Source organism: Capra hircus, chromosome 15 (assembly GCF_001704415.2).
Source record: "Capra hircus breed San Clemente chromosome 15, ASM170441v1, whole genome shotgun sequence".
NCBI lineage: Eukaryota > Metazoa > Chordata > Mammalia > Artiodactyla > Bovidae > Capra > Capra hircus.
This window is the reverse complement of record NC_030822.1, coordinates 53,544,342-53,558,665: the sequence shown is the minus strand read 5'-3', so window position 1 is coordinate 53,558,665 and position 14,324 is coordinate 53,544,342. Positions and strand designations below refer to the sequence as shown.

Here is a 14,324-nt window from a genome sequence, read left to right as displayed (position 1 = left end):
CCAAAATATTTGTAGCAATTTACACTCACAGCAGCAGTGTGAGATTTCCAACTGCTCCACATTCTCATCAACGCTTGTTACTGTCAGGCTTTTTAATTTTAGCCACTCTGGTGTCTGTGTAGACATGGCTCGTTGTGGTTTGAATTTACATCGGCCTGGAATTCCTCCGTGGTCCAGTGGTTAGGACTCTGCACTTTCACTGCTGAGGGCCTAGGTTCAACTCCCGGTCAGAGAACTAAGATCCCACAGGCCATGCGGCATGGTAAAAATAATAATAATAATTTACATTAGGCTGATGAGTGATGATATCAAGCATCTTTTGGCACATAATTTGCCATAGAAGCATCTCCTGTTTTGAAGTGTTTGTTCAAGTTTCTATAGAATTATATCATCCATAAAAGTAGACAAATGATTGACAAAAACATAAAAGAAAGCAAAATCATCTTAGAAACTCAGTAAAACACTCAATAGCCCAGCAGCCAGTTGCTTCTATGGTTGATAACTAGTTGCTACCACTAGTAAACCTGCTATACCAGGTCATTTGAATGCACAACTAATTTTCATATTTTGAAACAATTATTTATACATCATGGAGACCTCCAGCTTAGACTTAACAGGGAAAAGAGAACATACATAAAAGCCCTTCGCTCAGTTCATAGCCCCAGCTTAAGAGGCTCCCTCACTTAACTCACTGACTATTTTTCCTTCAATTACAGGATCCTGAGATCAATCGACCCCTGAACAGCCTCGGTAAGCTCAGGTCTGGCTTTCCTTTGTCTACCTCGGCCTCAATCAGTTACCAAGTAGATACTAACCCCCTCTTGCAGGACCCTCACCACCACCTCCAAGTGCTAAATGCTACGGAAGACACCCGTCCATCATCCAACAAACATTTATTGAGCAAGTGTGACCTCCAGGATTCATTCTATTAATACAAGTAGAAGCCACAGTCTCGGGAGAAAGGACCGACAAACCTAAAACCCCAGTGGCAGTGATTCTCTAATTCACTTATTCAGTTCCTCATCCTCTCATTCCTTCAGCAATACTGTGACAGCCTGCATGGGCCAGGCCCTGGACTGGACGTTGAGCTACAGCGTAAATACAACAGCTAATGTCCCTGCCCTCATGAAGTTTACAGTCTGACCATGCTGCCGAGGAACAACCTGAACAAAAGTGCTTTCACTAGTAAAATAGAAAATGGGAGGGACTTCCCTGGCAGTCCAGTGGTTAAATCTCCATACTTCCACTGCAGGGGATGCCAGTTTGATTCCTGGTCCGGGAGCTAAGATCCCACATGCCAAAAATTTGTTTAATTAAATTGTAAAAAAATAAAAGCAAAAAATAGCATATAAAATGGAAATAGCAGTATTTGCCTGACTTACAGCAGAAAAAAGGAGTTAATAGATAAAGTCTTCCCCAATATAGAGGGATTTTTTTCCCTCTTGTTCCATTTCCTTAAATTATTGATACCTATGCCTGATAGCCTGGATCAGCCAAAAAAAAAAAAAAATTGAGCAGAGAACAAATATTAATATGAAAGGTTCATAAGGAAATGACCAAACCCACTTACTTTGACAGCTTATTATTTCAGGGTCATGGGTTAATAAAGATCACAAACAATACAATCTTCAGCAGGTAAATGATGCCTAGTTTCTATTTTGTGATTTAACATATCAGTATTCCCTGGCATCCCCAAAGAACACCAGACATACAAGTGCTCCATCACCTGAGTAAGCCTGGGAACTGCCAAACCAGAAAACAATTAAGGGAGCCCGGGAGGGAGAAATCTGTGCCAAGTGACAATTCTGAAGTCAAGAGCAATTACAGGTTGTGCAAGGACCAGGGAGTGAACCTGTTCGTGTGGAACGGGGGCTGGTGAGGGCTAGCAGTGGGGATCCATCGGACTGGGAGAGGAGGCCAAATTACACTGGGTTTGAAAGCCCAGAGAAGAGTGTGGTCCAGCTACGGAAGTCTTGGGGAGCCCTTGTGGGTTCCGGAGCAGGGACATAACAGGATGAAAGCAAAGTATTAGGAGGCTCTGTCTAGCAGCAGATGGCTGACAGGCTGAAGGAACTGAGGCAGGCAGGGACGCAGTTCACAGGTCAGAGGGTTGGTTAACTTTATAAAGAGTAAACTTTACAGACTATAAACCAAGAAAACCCTTCCCTTCATGATGATGTTCTCCATAAGAACATCAGGGAGGCAGAGACACTGGGCCCTGGACAAGGGAACCCATCAAAGAATTCCCAATAAGGACTTCTGGGAAAACCAGCCAACCTTGAATCCCCAGAGGTAAGTGCTCAATGAAGAAACTGCACATGAATGAAGGAGCAAAATGTCTCCATGTCCACGGCCACAGGAAAGAGGACAGTTTTGAATACTCACTGCTGGAACTTGAAAAACAACACCCACTAACATTATTAATAACCTACTCTGTTGTCAGGCGGCATTAGTGGTAAAGAATCCACCTGTCAATGCAGGAGACATTAAGAGACTCAGGTTCAATCCCTGGGTCAGGCAACCTACTCCAGAATTCTTGCCTGGGGAATCCCATGGACAGAGGAGCCTGGAGGGCTACAGTCCATAGGATCACAAAGACTCGGACACGACTGTGCTACAAAGCACACTGGACTGGACAAGCTCGTACTGTGCTGGCAGCCTCTGCACACCCGGAGCTTAAAGTGTGGTCAAAAGTTAACCCAGGAAAGAGGATGCCTGTACGCATGCTCAGTCCTGTCCGACTCTTTACAACCCTGTGGACTGTGGCCCACCAGGCTCCTCTGTCCATGAGATTCTCCAGGCAAGAATACTGGAGTTGGTTGCCATGCCCTTCTCCAGGGCATCTTCCCAACCCAGGGATTGAATCCCGTCTCTTAACGTCTCCTGCATTGACAGGAAGGTTCGTTACCACTGGCGCCACTTGGGAAGCCCAGGAAAGAGGTCACGTGACAGTAAAGGGAAAGGGACGGGCCTCTCCTGGGGCAGATGCAGGTCAGATTGGACAGGGTAAAACATCCCAGGACAGGGGCCACGGTGGGAGGAGCACCGGGAAAGATGGACAGGCCCGGGTAAATGAAAGGAGGTGGGGGTCCACACGCTGAGGAAGCTGAGCCTAGTCTGCAGGAATAACCCCAGCACCAAACAAAACTATCCCCAAAATTTTCCTGTGGCTGGAGGGTAGGGAGGCTGTAGCCCTTGGCAGGGGCAGCCTCTGAGGGCTGACTGCTCTTTCCCTCCCCCTACAGATGTCACCCCCTTGCGCAAATCCCGCACCCCTTTGGAGACCTTCAAAAAAGTGGGGATCCCGATCATCGCAGCAGTGCTGAGCCTGGCAACCATCGTCGTGGTGGCCATCCTCAGTAAGTTCCAGCCCCCACCCGGCCTCCAACCTCACTCCAGCAAGGGGTAGCTCCCACCCATCCCTCCCCTGCCCTCACCTCCCAGCACTGCCCACCCTCCCCCCTCGACCCCAGCAGAGTCAAGGGGAGGTGATGTGCATATAGCTGAATCCACCCCTGCTTTGAACGAAGCCTTCCTCTTGCAGTGGAGGGGAGATGAACTCCGCCCCAGTCTATCCCAGATGGATTCTGTCCCAGATGATTCCTTCTGCCGGGAAAGCACAGTTTGCACCAGTTACAAACCTAATCAGGCAATTTGTGCAGCAGCAGCGCCCCCAGCCTCCTCCTTCCCAGGTCTGCAGACTGAAAGCTGAGTGAATTCTGGCAGCTCTGGGGCTGGAGGAATGGAGCATGTCTGCTTGTGAGGAGGGGAAGAAGGAAGAGGCATTAGGCAAGATGCCCAAGAGGGCAGCGCCTCGCCCCATCTTGAGCTCTGGCTTCACCATGGCTGGAGCCTAAGACCCAGTGTGATCCAAGCAGGCCACTCTGGGGCCAAAGATGAGCGAATCAAGCAAGCCCTGATTCCCAGAGCCTGTCCCTCTCAGCCTCCCCCACACCCCATCCTACGACTGAGCCCTCACCTCCACCCCCCACCATGGCCAAGCAGGGTACTGACCACAGATTTTACCCAGGAAGTAGGGCCAAGAGGGCCTGACTAGCACTCAAGACACCTGGGATGGGGATCCCAGTGCTGCCCCTTCTTGGGTGCTGTGTGACCTTGAGTAAGTCTCCCAACCTCTCTTAACCTCAGTTGCCTCGCCTGTAAAATATCCTATCTTCATCAGAGGGATATCAGAGAACCAATGAGGTAATGTGTGTAAAGTACTTGGATTAAAAACTAGGCTGTGCAAAAGTGGAGGTCACCATGCAGTGTGTAGGGCTGAGGTCAAGGCCATGTGTTTGCTCACCAGGCCAGGACAGCTTTCCAGGAGCCTGGGGCAGCCTCCACCTCATCGGAGGACACTCAGAGCTCATCTGGTCCAACCCCTCAGTCTCCCCTTGGGCACTGAGCCAGAGAAGGGGGATATGGCAGTTGAGGGGCCAGGACAGACAATCAGGCCCCCAACTGAGTAGGTCCATTTCCACCTCGTGGTGGTGGAAATGCAGACCCAAGGCATAAACATCACCCGTCCTGAGTGCCCCACGGGGACATGCGATGCAGATAAACCCAAACCCTTTAGACCTTGGCTGACCCAAGAGTGGTGGTGGGCATCAGCAGATTTGTTGTCCTAAGCCTGTTTGGCTCAAACTAATAGTAAGATGAGCTTACCTTCTCTGACCATGCGCCCCATCATAGTGGAGAGAGCAGACAGGGCCAGGTTCAGGGTGAGCCAGGGCAGGTACTAATACAAGATTTAGAGTCAGGCTTTCCTTGTCCCAGAAGGTCCTGAGTGACTTCCAGCCCGGGGCCCCCAGGTTCTACAACTAGAATCAGTAACCTGAACTTCCCTCCTGGGCTGGCTCCAACAACATTTGGTTTCTGGGGGCTCGACTGGTGACACTGTATCCTGGCTTCCCCCAGGAGGCAGGACTGACCCTTTCTCACCCTGGTTCCTGACCACGAACCAAACCCTGAAAGTCGAGGAAATATCTGACCTACTCCTTCTCACTTACTTCTCAAAGCAAGAGCATCAGGACCAAGAAGTCACATTTTAAGCTCCTATAGGGAAGGCTGGGAGAAGCAGCAAAGAGCTTTGGAGCTGGACGGACTAATTGAAATCCTGGCTCCACCTAAGTGCATGTGGCTTGGGAAATAAACCCTAACTCTCTAAACTTCCATATCATTGTCTGTAATGTGAGTTAATGATAGCACCTACCTCCTAAAGTTATTGTCAGGACTCCAGGTGACAATGCCCGGAAAGCTGTTAGCAGCAATAAGCAGGCCCATCATGACACTTGTTTCCATCACTCTGAGGGCCACTCAAGGGTGATGCTAGGCTGTCCAGGGGAGCTTCAGGCCAAAGGAGAGTTCAGTTAGACAGGAGGAGCTGGGAGAGTTTGGAAAAGTATGGAAATATCTGTTTCCTGAGGACTTAAAAACACTAGACTCCATCCCATCATCCAAGACAGAGAAGGATCAATAGACTCTGAAGGCAGGAGGCTGCAGACAAAGCAAGCAAAATGCCGACCTTGTAACGGTCTTTCAACCCCAGGTAAAAACACCTCGTCCTAGAAATGCGCCTGATAGCGATGAGACACTTTCACAACCACCAGCCCACTGAGCGTTCATTCTCCACAACCCTGTGAAGCCCAGAAAGGGCAAGGGATTAGTCTAAAATCCCCCAGGAGGCGGCAGAGCCAGTGCTCAGGTCTTCAGACTCCGGGCCCGGGGCTGTCTCCTCTGTCCCCAGAGGCCCTGTGTGCTTGGGGCTGAGAAGCGAGTGGGGCTATTTCTGAGTTGCTCCTCACACGTGATCTTGATAGACCCCTCAGCCATCTTTAGGGATGGGGACTGGTGTTATTATCTCCACTTTACAAAGGAGAAGACTGAGGACACCAGTAATTAAGTGGCAGAAGTGGGCCTGGAACCCATATCTGCCTGTCTCCAGGCCCAGCAGGTTTTCAGGGAAACACAGCCTCTCCTGCCCCTGGGCTGCCTGCCTGACCATCAGCCCTCTCTGCCCTTCCCTGCCCTTGCCTTCCAGTCAAGGTGATTCTGGACTATTACTTCTTCATCTGTGGGCAGCCCCTCCTCTTCATCCCAAGGGAACAGGTGTGTGATGGCCACCAGGACTGTGCCTTGGGGGAGGATGAGCAGTACTGCGTCAAGAAACTCCCCGATGGACCTCCAGTGGCAGGTGAGTCCAGGGGCCAAGGGGCCAGGGGAGTGGGCAGAGCAGGAAGTTGGCTCAGGTCCTCTTGGTCCACTGCATAGCATCTGGCGCCTGCCTAGTCAGCTTCCTTCCCGATTGTAAGAGTCTTAAAAGCAGGATCATGTCTTATCTACTGGATCCCCGATACTTCACGTGTAGCAAACACTCAGTGTATTTTGATGAACAAATGTGGACCAGAGGGGACAGGAAGTTGTAACTGAGCCTTCCCCAATCCTGCTGCACCTGGATGTTGAATTAAATGACCCTGCGGAGTTCCCTTTTTTCTCTGACACCTATTATTTCAAAGGGACTACAAAGAGACCATACGGCCACTAGCCAGCTATTGATTCTTCTGTTTATTTTGCATGTGTGCTTAGTTGCTCAATCATTTTTGATTCTTTGCAACCCCATGGGCTATGGTCCGCCAGGCTCCTCTGTCCATGGGATTCTCCAGGCAAGAATACTGGAGTGGGTTGCCATTTCCTTCTCCAGGGGATCTTCCTGACCCAGGAATCAAACCCAGTCTCTTGAATTGCAGACAGTTTATTTACCGTCTGAGCCACCAGGGGTGTCTATTCATTATAGAAGTGTTTATTGTAACACGTTATGGAACAAAACTGAGCTAGGTCCTTCAAAGGATGGTTTTTACATAAAAAACCCATGTTCTTCCTTGGATTGGGTTAATCCAGCTTGATCCACCTAGTACTTGGGCTCTGCAAAGAAAAAACAGCCCAGGACACAGGTGATGGGGGCTTTTATAGGGCAAGGCTGAATGACATCCTGTGTATTTGCTCCTTTTTTAAATCAGAAATCAAATGCCTGTGAGCCTTGCCACCCTGCTGCCAATAGCAATTCTCACTCACCTACCCCTCTCTGACCTTACATGGAAAAAAGAGCAAAGTTCCTCCTTGAGCAGTTTTCCCAGACTAGAGAACTTGTGTGAACCACGGGTAGGAAGGCCTTGTAATACTACCATCAAATGTATATATGCAAATACATCTACAAAGTGAAAGTCACTCAGTTGTGTCCGATTCTTTGCGACCCCATGGACTACACAGTCCAGGAAATTCTCCAGGCCAGAATACTGGAGTGGGTAGCCTTTCCCTTCTCCAGGGGACCTTCCCAACCCAGGGATTGAACTCAGGTCTCCTACATTGCAGGCAGATTCTTTACCAGCTGAGCCACAGGGGAAGCTCAAAAGTGAAAGGGGAGCTATTAATAATTATGCCAGGGCAAAAGTCAAAATGGAGATTATTCCCAGGACATCTGGTCACCCTAGCTCCTGTCAGAACAAGACTCAGTCAGGCAAAGCCAAAAGAGGAACTCCCCTTGAGGTGGAAATATTTGATGTTCTGTGAGGCTCCCCGGTTCCTGGCAGGGTCTGGACCACCGGTTCGGGCTGGTCACGTGATGAATTCTGTGGGAGATGAGCCCTTGCCCTGAGCTGACCCGGGTTCCTTCCCTCCCAGTCCGCCTCTCCAGGGACCGATCCACCCTGCAGGTGCTGAACCCCACCACAAAGAACTGGGCCTCCGCTTGTTTCGACAGCTTCACAGAAGCTCTGGCCAAGACTGCCTGTCGGCAGATGGGCTATGACAGGTACCCAGCCCAAGGTCCGGTGGCTGTCACCTCACCCCATGACCTCTCTCCCTCTCTTTCTTCCTTCCTCTTTTCCCCTTTCCCGCTTTCCCTCCCCCTTCCTCTCTCTTTCCTGAAGATTGTAGGTATTGGAATCAGACAACTGCTTTTGAAACACTTTCCTTACAAGCAGCATGAAGTTAAATCTTGTAAGCCTCAGTTTGTTGAAGAGTTAATGGAGAGGTGTGCCGGGGGTGGGGTGGGGGTCTTCCCTGGTGGTCCAGTGGCTAAGACTCTGCACTTCCAGTGCAGAGGCCCAGGTTTGATCTCTCGTGAGTGAATTAGATCCTGCGTGCCATAATGAAGACTGAAGATCCCTCATGCCACAGCTAAGATCTGGTTGTTGTTGCTTAGTGGTGCAGTCATGTCCGACCCTTTTGTGACCCCCATGGATAGCCCACCACGCTCCTTTGTCCATGGGATTTCCTAGGCAGCTGGAGTTGGTTGCCATTTCCTCCTTCAGGGGATATTCCCAACTCCGGGATCGAACCCGTGTCTCCTGCATTGGCAAGCAGATTCTTTTACCACTGAGCCACCTGGGAAGCCTACAGTCAAATTAATTAATTAATTTTAAAAAAGAATTAATAGGAGAAGCAATGCCAACCTCATAGGATGGTTATGAGAGAGAGAATATCTGCCCCACCCCTCCCCCACCCTCACCCCATCCCCACCCCCACACAGATCAGGCTCCTTTATAATCCCGTCCTTTCCTTTACTCCTCAACCCTCATTTCTTCTTGGTTTGGCAAGATGCCGTCCCTGCCCCAGAATACAAAAAAATCTTATTTATTTATTCAAAGCCCTATTGGTTAAAATTTAGTTTAAATGAACCTGATCTCACTGGGGTTTCATCAGCGATCTCAGCTCTCTCAGCAAATTTCAAAAGCAGTTTTAAAAAGTATGAAAAAGTATACAGTTATAAGAAGGGTAATTAACATTGCGTATTTATATTCGTTTGATCTTGGCAAAAACCGAAATGGTAGTTATTATTCTATCTGTTTTGTAACTAGGTTCAAAGAAGATGAATAACTTGATCGGATAGTAGCTGGAAGCAAGAGGGCTGGAACGTGTGCCCAAGACCCCCTAATTCCTGGGTGTCAGAATTATATCTGTTTCTAGGTTGGATAATTCTCTCTTTTGTGGAGATTTCATCTGTAAAGGGAGGAGAGGGGAGATAGTTGATCACTCAGAGCCTAACTGGAGAGGATAGAAAAGGACCCATGCATTCAGCTGCACAGGGGATAATCTCTTCCTGGCAGGCCCCAAATTTTAGGATTCTAAGAAACTGGACCCAGAGACTAGGTAGAAATGATACATCCTAGGCAGACGTCGTCCATCAGTCAATCACAGAATCCTCTTCCATCAAACCCTAGAGCAGCCTCAAGCCCCTTTTTCAATAAGTACTCTAGACAGACATCACTGATCCATCAGAACTATTGGTGCTTTCTGCTCTCCGGCTGCCAGGTTTCTCCTGCTCTCTGCCCTCCACGGTGTGCAACTTGCAGTCCCCTCTGGAAAGGACACCCTGCTCTCTTCCTTTCCAAGGAGAGCTAGGAAGGCAAGCCCTGCCCCTGCGTCACCCCTCCCCCAACAGCAACCCCGGCCTGGCCTCCTGGCTGCAGCCCCTCCCCCTCCCTCCTGCAGTCCAGCCAACTGCAGTGTCAGCTGTACCAGCAGCGCAGGCTGCAGCTTGATTATGAAACCAGGATGTCTCCAGGGGTTCTTAAGGTAAAAGGCTCCTAGGTTTTCTGTCCTTCTAAGCTCTTTAAGGCATCAAGCCATCTTGCTCTTGGGCTCTGCAAGATCAAAGCTGATCAGAATTATTCATCATGATGTAACTGGTGAATAGAGGATAACTCTCCTGAGAATGTCCACTTCCACCATGATCCCTCTTTCTGTATCTCAGATTTCCCTGGCTAGGAGGGCCTTCTTGTTCCAGGACCACAAAACTCTAGATGGCTCAAGATGGGAAGGACTCTGAAGATCATCTGGTCCACCCATCATTTATAGAGGGGAAAACTGAGGCTTAGAGAGAGACCCAGAGAGAACCTGCCAAGGGTCACACATCAAGCTAGTGTCAGAGCCAGGAGAAGAATCTCAGGCTTGAGGGCTCTCAGCACAAAACCCGGCACTGCTAGACTCCAGCCTTTCAGGGGCCATGGCCTGGTCATCCAGGTAGTGCCAGATTCCTGGGTGGGCATGTGAGAAAGTGCTAGTCAGCCAGTGTCTTAGGTTGACCCAAACCTGCATACAGAGCTTACGCTAGCATGACTGGTTTAAAGGATGGGGAAGGATAGGAGAGATGGGAAAGAGGCACATTCAGTACAGCAACAATCAGAAAGATGAGATTAAGCAGGGAAGACTTCCTGGAAGAAGGAAGGCTTGTACTCAAGGTTTGAAAGAAGACAAACATGGATCTGTGGAGAGAAAGAGGGATAGTGATCCAAACGAGAAAGCTGTTTGTCTGAATGCATGTGAAGCCTGATCTTGGCCTATCCCACCTCCAAAGGGACCATAAGTGTACCCTACTACCAAGTTCAGACCAGATGCCTCGTTTGGAGAACCAAGTGTCCACCTCTAGTTCCCTCCAACGTAGGGGTGGGTGCTAACTTGTTTCCTCTGCCTCCTTGTGAACCAGGAGAAGCAGCTGAGACATTTGGAATAAGGACAGAGCTGGGAGTTACAAAAGGGTGTCCATAACATTTTTTCAGAGCTCTGGCTCAGGACCAGTCTTCCCTGCCCAAGAAAGCAAGTCCACGTCAGCACTGTGCTCAGGGCTGAATCCTGGATGTCAGGAAACGTCCCTTGTCCTCTAGCAAAGCAGGCACTGCGCTCACTGACCAAGGCCACCTCCACTCCCCGGCCACGCCCCACCCAGCTCCCTCCGCTGCCCCCTCTCCTGGGAGTGGGGGCTATTCCCACCACCTTGGTCTGAGCTCCTGCCTCAGCTCACATCTCTCACTCTCTCCCTTTCCCTCCCAACACGAGCAGCAAACCCACCTTCAGAGCTGTGGACGTTGGCTCAGCCCAAGATCTGGACATTGTCAAAATCACAGAGAACCTGCAGGAGCTTCAGGTGCAAAACTCAAGTGGGTAAGTGAGAGGACGCCTCTGGCCCAGAAAGCTCACCCATGCTCGCTGTCATTGGGATTGCAGCCAGACCACCCTGAATGGATGCAGCAAGGGGAACATAAGCCAGACAACAAGAACTCCTGGTCAGGCAGACGGTCCGATATCAAAAGCTAGAGCATCACATTTCTGAGCGGTTTTCTGTGTTGACTCTTTGGCTTAATACAATGGGCAGCCGGACAAAGTGAGCTGTCCACATGCTGGCGGACTTTCATCAGTCAAATAAGAAAACCAAATTGGTTTCCTATGGCCTTGTGCTCTCTTTGAGCCCCAGAGGCAGGATTCCAAAGGCCACTTTGTCCTTCCTGCCACTCACCCAGGCCAGAGTAGCCCCCACCCCCCACCACATTTCTAACTCTCTGGAGGAGCAGCTGTGTGGCCACAGTCCTGTTCTCATGCCCACCACCTGTGCCAGAGCCCGGCATCTACAGGAACACTGTCACCCCACAGAGAAAATGATGTCTCCTAAGCATGCAGGGAGGTTGTTGAGAGCTGCTTATTCATCAAAGAGTAAATCTTGAAAAGGAGAGGACTAGGAGCAGAATGAAGCAACCTAGCAGCAGCAGCAGCAGCAGGAGCAGAATGATTGTTTGCCTGGAGTTTCACTAAAATCCCATTCCTCTTCTGTTTGAAGAGCCTGCAGTGCCTCAGACACAGGTCCAGCCTCTGCTCTCTTCCATCTCAGGCTGCCAAGAGCCCCAGGGTGGGCTGTGACTCAGGCAGGGCCCAGCACATAGCAGATGCTTGTCAGCAGGGGAGTGGAATCCAATTGCATTCAGCCGCACTGAATTGGGTGGAAGTACGGTGTCTATATGGGGCTTCCCTGGTGGCTCAGCTGGTAAAGAATCCACCTGCAAAGCAGGAGACCCTGGTGAGATTCCTGGGTTGGGAAAATCCCCTGGAGAAGGGATAGGCTATCCATTCCAGTATTCTTGGGGTTCTCTGGTGGCTCAGAAAGTAAAGAATCCACCTGCATTGCAGGAGACTTGTGTTCGATCCCTGGGTTGGGAAGATCCCCTGGAGGAGGGCATGGCAACCCACCTTGGTGTTCTTGCCTGGAGAATCCAATGGACAGAGGAGGCTGGAGGGTGTAGACCATGGGGTCACAGAGTCAGACATGACTGGACAACTAAGTACAGCACAGCACGTTGTCTATACAGCCCCCACCAGGCAAGGCTTACTTCCCGGGTGCTGGGAGGGGACTGGAATCAGTAGTGCCAGGAGACCCGAGTTCCTGCCTCCCAGCCAAAAGACAAGCAAAAGCCACAGGACGCCTGTGTCTCCTTTCCAGCCCCTGTCTCTCAGGTTCCCTGGTTTCCCTGCAGTGCCTTGGTGAGTACGCCCCGCCTCTGAGGGTTTGGGTCCTGGGCCAGCAATAAGCAGGAAGGAAGACCTTCACCCTCATTCTTAAATCACTCAGACTCCAAATGTCACTCTATTCTGTCCAGACATTACTCCTTGGACCCTGCGCTTGTAGGTGAACACTCCTTCAAGTAGCTAGTGTTAAGAACTCCCTCCCACTGTCCACCCATATCTCCACACTTGTTGTGGGCAGAGATCCAAGAGAGAGTAGGAAAACCAGAAAGGGCAGGACCAAGCCTCTACCTGCTCTCACCCCTGGCCAGGGCCCATGTAATCTCATTTGCTTATTCCGTTTAGCAAAGATTCGTGGAACAGTTAAGATGCGTCATCACTGTCGGATGCTAGCTGGAAGTAGAAGATACATAAGAGAATTGGCCTCTGTCCTCAGGAGCTAATGGCTGAGCAAAGAGAGAGGTGTGAGGCCACATCAAGGAAGTGCCAAACTGAGCAATAGTCCTGACTAACACGCTCCAGAGTGAGCAGCATGGGGCCGGAAGGGCAGGGGGGTACATCAGGAGATCTGGACAGCACCCGTCCCACTGGCTTCCAGTGTGACCGTGGGTAATTCACTTGATCTCTCTGAAATTCATCTTCCCAAGAAGCCCTTTAGTCCAACAGCCCAACAGAATCCAGGAGAGCCCCTAGTTCTGAGAGAAGATCAGAAGGAAAAACAAGCTCTGAGGTCCCACTCATCCCACCAGCCTCCTGGGAGAACCAAGCTGAGCCTGGCAGATGGCCAGAAACTGGACCACCTGAGAGGAAGAAGGTCACCCTTGCAGCCTTTGCAGTTCAGCAGTGTGGATGCATCCCTGCAGTTCAGTAGTGTGCATGCATGGAACAATGGACTGGTTCCAAACTGGGAAAGGAGTAATTCAAGGCTGTATATTGTCATCCTGCTTATTTAACTTATATGCAGAGTACATCATGAGAAATGCTGGGCTGGATGAAGCACAAGCTGGAATCAAGATCGCCGGGAGAAATATCAATAACCTCAGATATGCAGATGACACCACCCTTATGGCAGAAGGTGAAGAGGAACTAAAGAGCCTCTTGATGAAAGTGAAAGAGGGGAGTGAAAAAGCTGGCTTAAAACTCAACCTTCAAAAAGCCAAAATCATGGCATCCGGTCCTATCACTTTGTGGCAAATAGATGGGGAAACAATGGAAACAGTGACAGGCTTTATTTTCTTGGGCTTCAAAATCACTGCAGATGGTGACTGCAGCCATGAAATTGGAAGATGCTTGCTCCTTAGAAGAAAAGCTAAGACCAACCTAGACAGCATATTAAAAAGCAGAGATATTACTTTACCAACAAAGGTCCGTCTAGTCAAAGCTATGGTTTTTTCCAGTAGTCATGTATGGATGAGAGTTGGACTATGAAGAAAGCTGCTGCTAAGTCTGCTAAGTCGCTTCAGTCGTGTCTGACTCTGTGTGACCCCATAGACGGCAGCCCACCAGGCTCCCCCATCCCTGGGATTCTCCAGGCAAGAACACAGGAGTGGGTTGCCATTTCCTTCTCCAATGCATGAAAGTAAAAAGTGAAAGTGAAGTCGCTCAGTCGTGTCCGACTCTTAGCGACCCCATGGACTGCAGCCTACCAGGCTCCTGCATCCATGGGATTTTCCAGGCAAAATAATGGAGTGGGTTGCCATTTCCTTCTCCATGAAGAAAGCTGAGCAGCAAAGAATTGATGCTTTTGAACTGTGTTGTTGGAGAAGACTCTCGAGAGTCCCTTGGATTGCAAGAAGAGCAAACCAGTTCATCCAAAAGGAAATCATTCCTCAATATTAATTGGAAGGGCTGACGCTGAAGGTGAAACTCAACATTTTGTCCACCTGATGTGAAGAACTGACTCACTAGAAAAGACCCTGATGCTGGGAAAGATTGAAGGCAGGAGGAGAAGGGGATGACAGAGGATGAGATGGTGGGATGGCATCACCGACTCAATGGACACGAGTTTGAGCAAGCTCCAGGAGTTGGTGATG

The 14,324-nt window shown here is 49.9% G+C and overlaps 1 protein-coding gene across 2 annotated transcripts in view; it reads left to right on the top strand.

Annotated features, from left to right (window-relative positions):
• TMPRSS4 (transmembrane protease, serine 4) overlaps positions 1 to 14,324 on the top strand; it is a 40,574-nt gene that overhangs the window by 18,107 nt on the left and 8,143 nt on the right. The window contains exons 2-7 of one of the 2 annotated variants that reach the window (XM_005689502.3): positions 717 to 750; positions 3,246 to 3,359; positions 6,044 to 6,196; positions 7,681 to 7,810; positions 10,840 to 10,941; positions 12,269 to 12,309. In XM_005689502.3, coding sequence (XP_005689559.1) covers positions 717 to 750; positions 3,246 to 3,359; positions 6,044 to 6,196; positions 7,681 to 7,810; positions 10,840 to 10,941; positions 12,269 to 12,309 — 574 coding nt within the window. Of the gene's footprint in view, positions 1 to 716; positions 751 to 3,245; positions 3,360 to 6,043; positions 6,197 to 7,680; positions 7,825 to 10,839; positions 10,942 to 12,268; positions 12,310 to 14,324 lie in introns of both variants that reach the window. The other variant, XM_018059728.1, reaches the window with a different exon arrangement.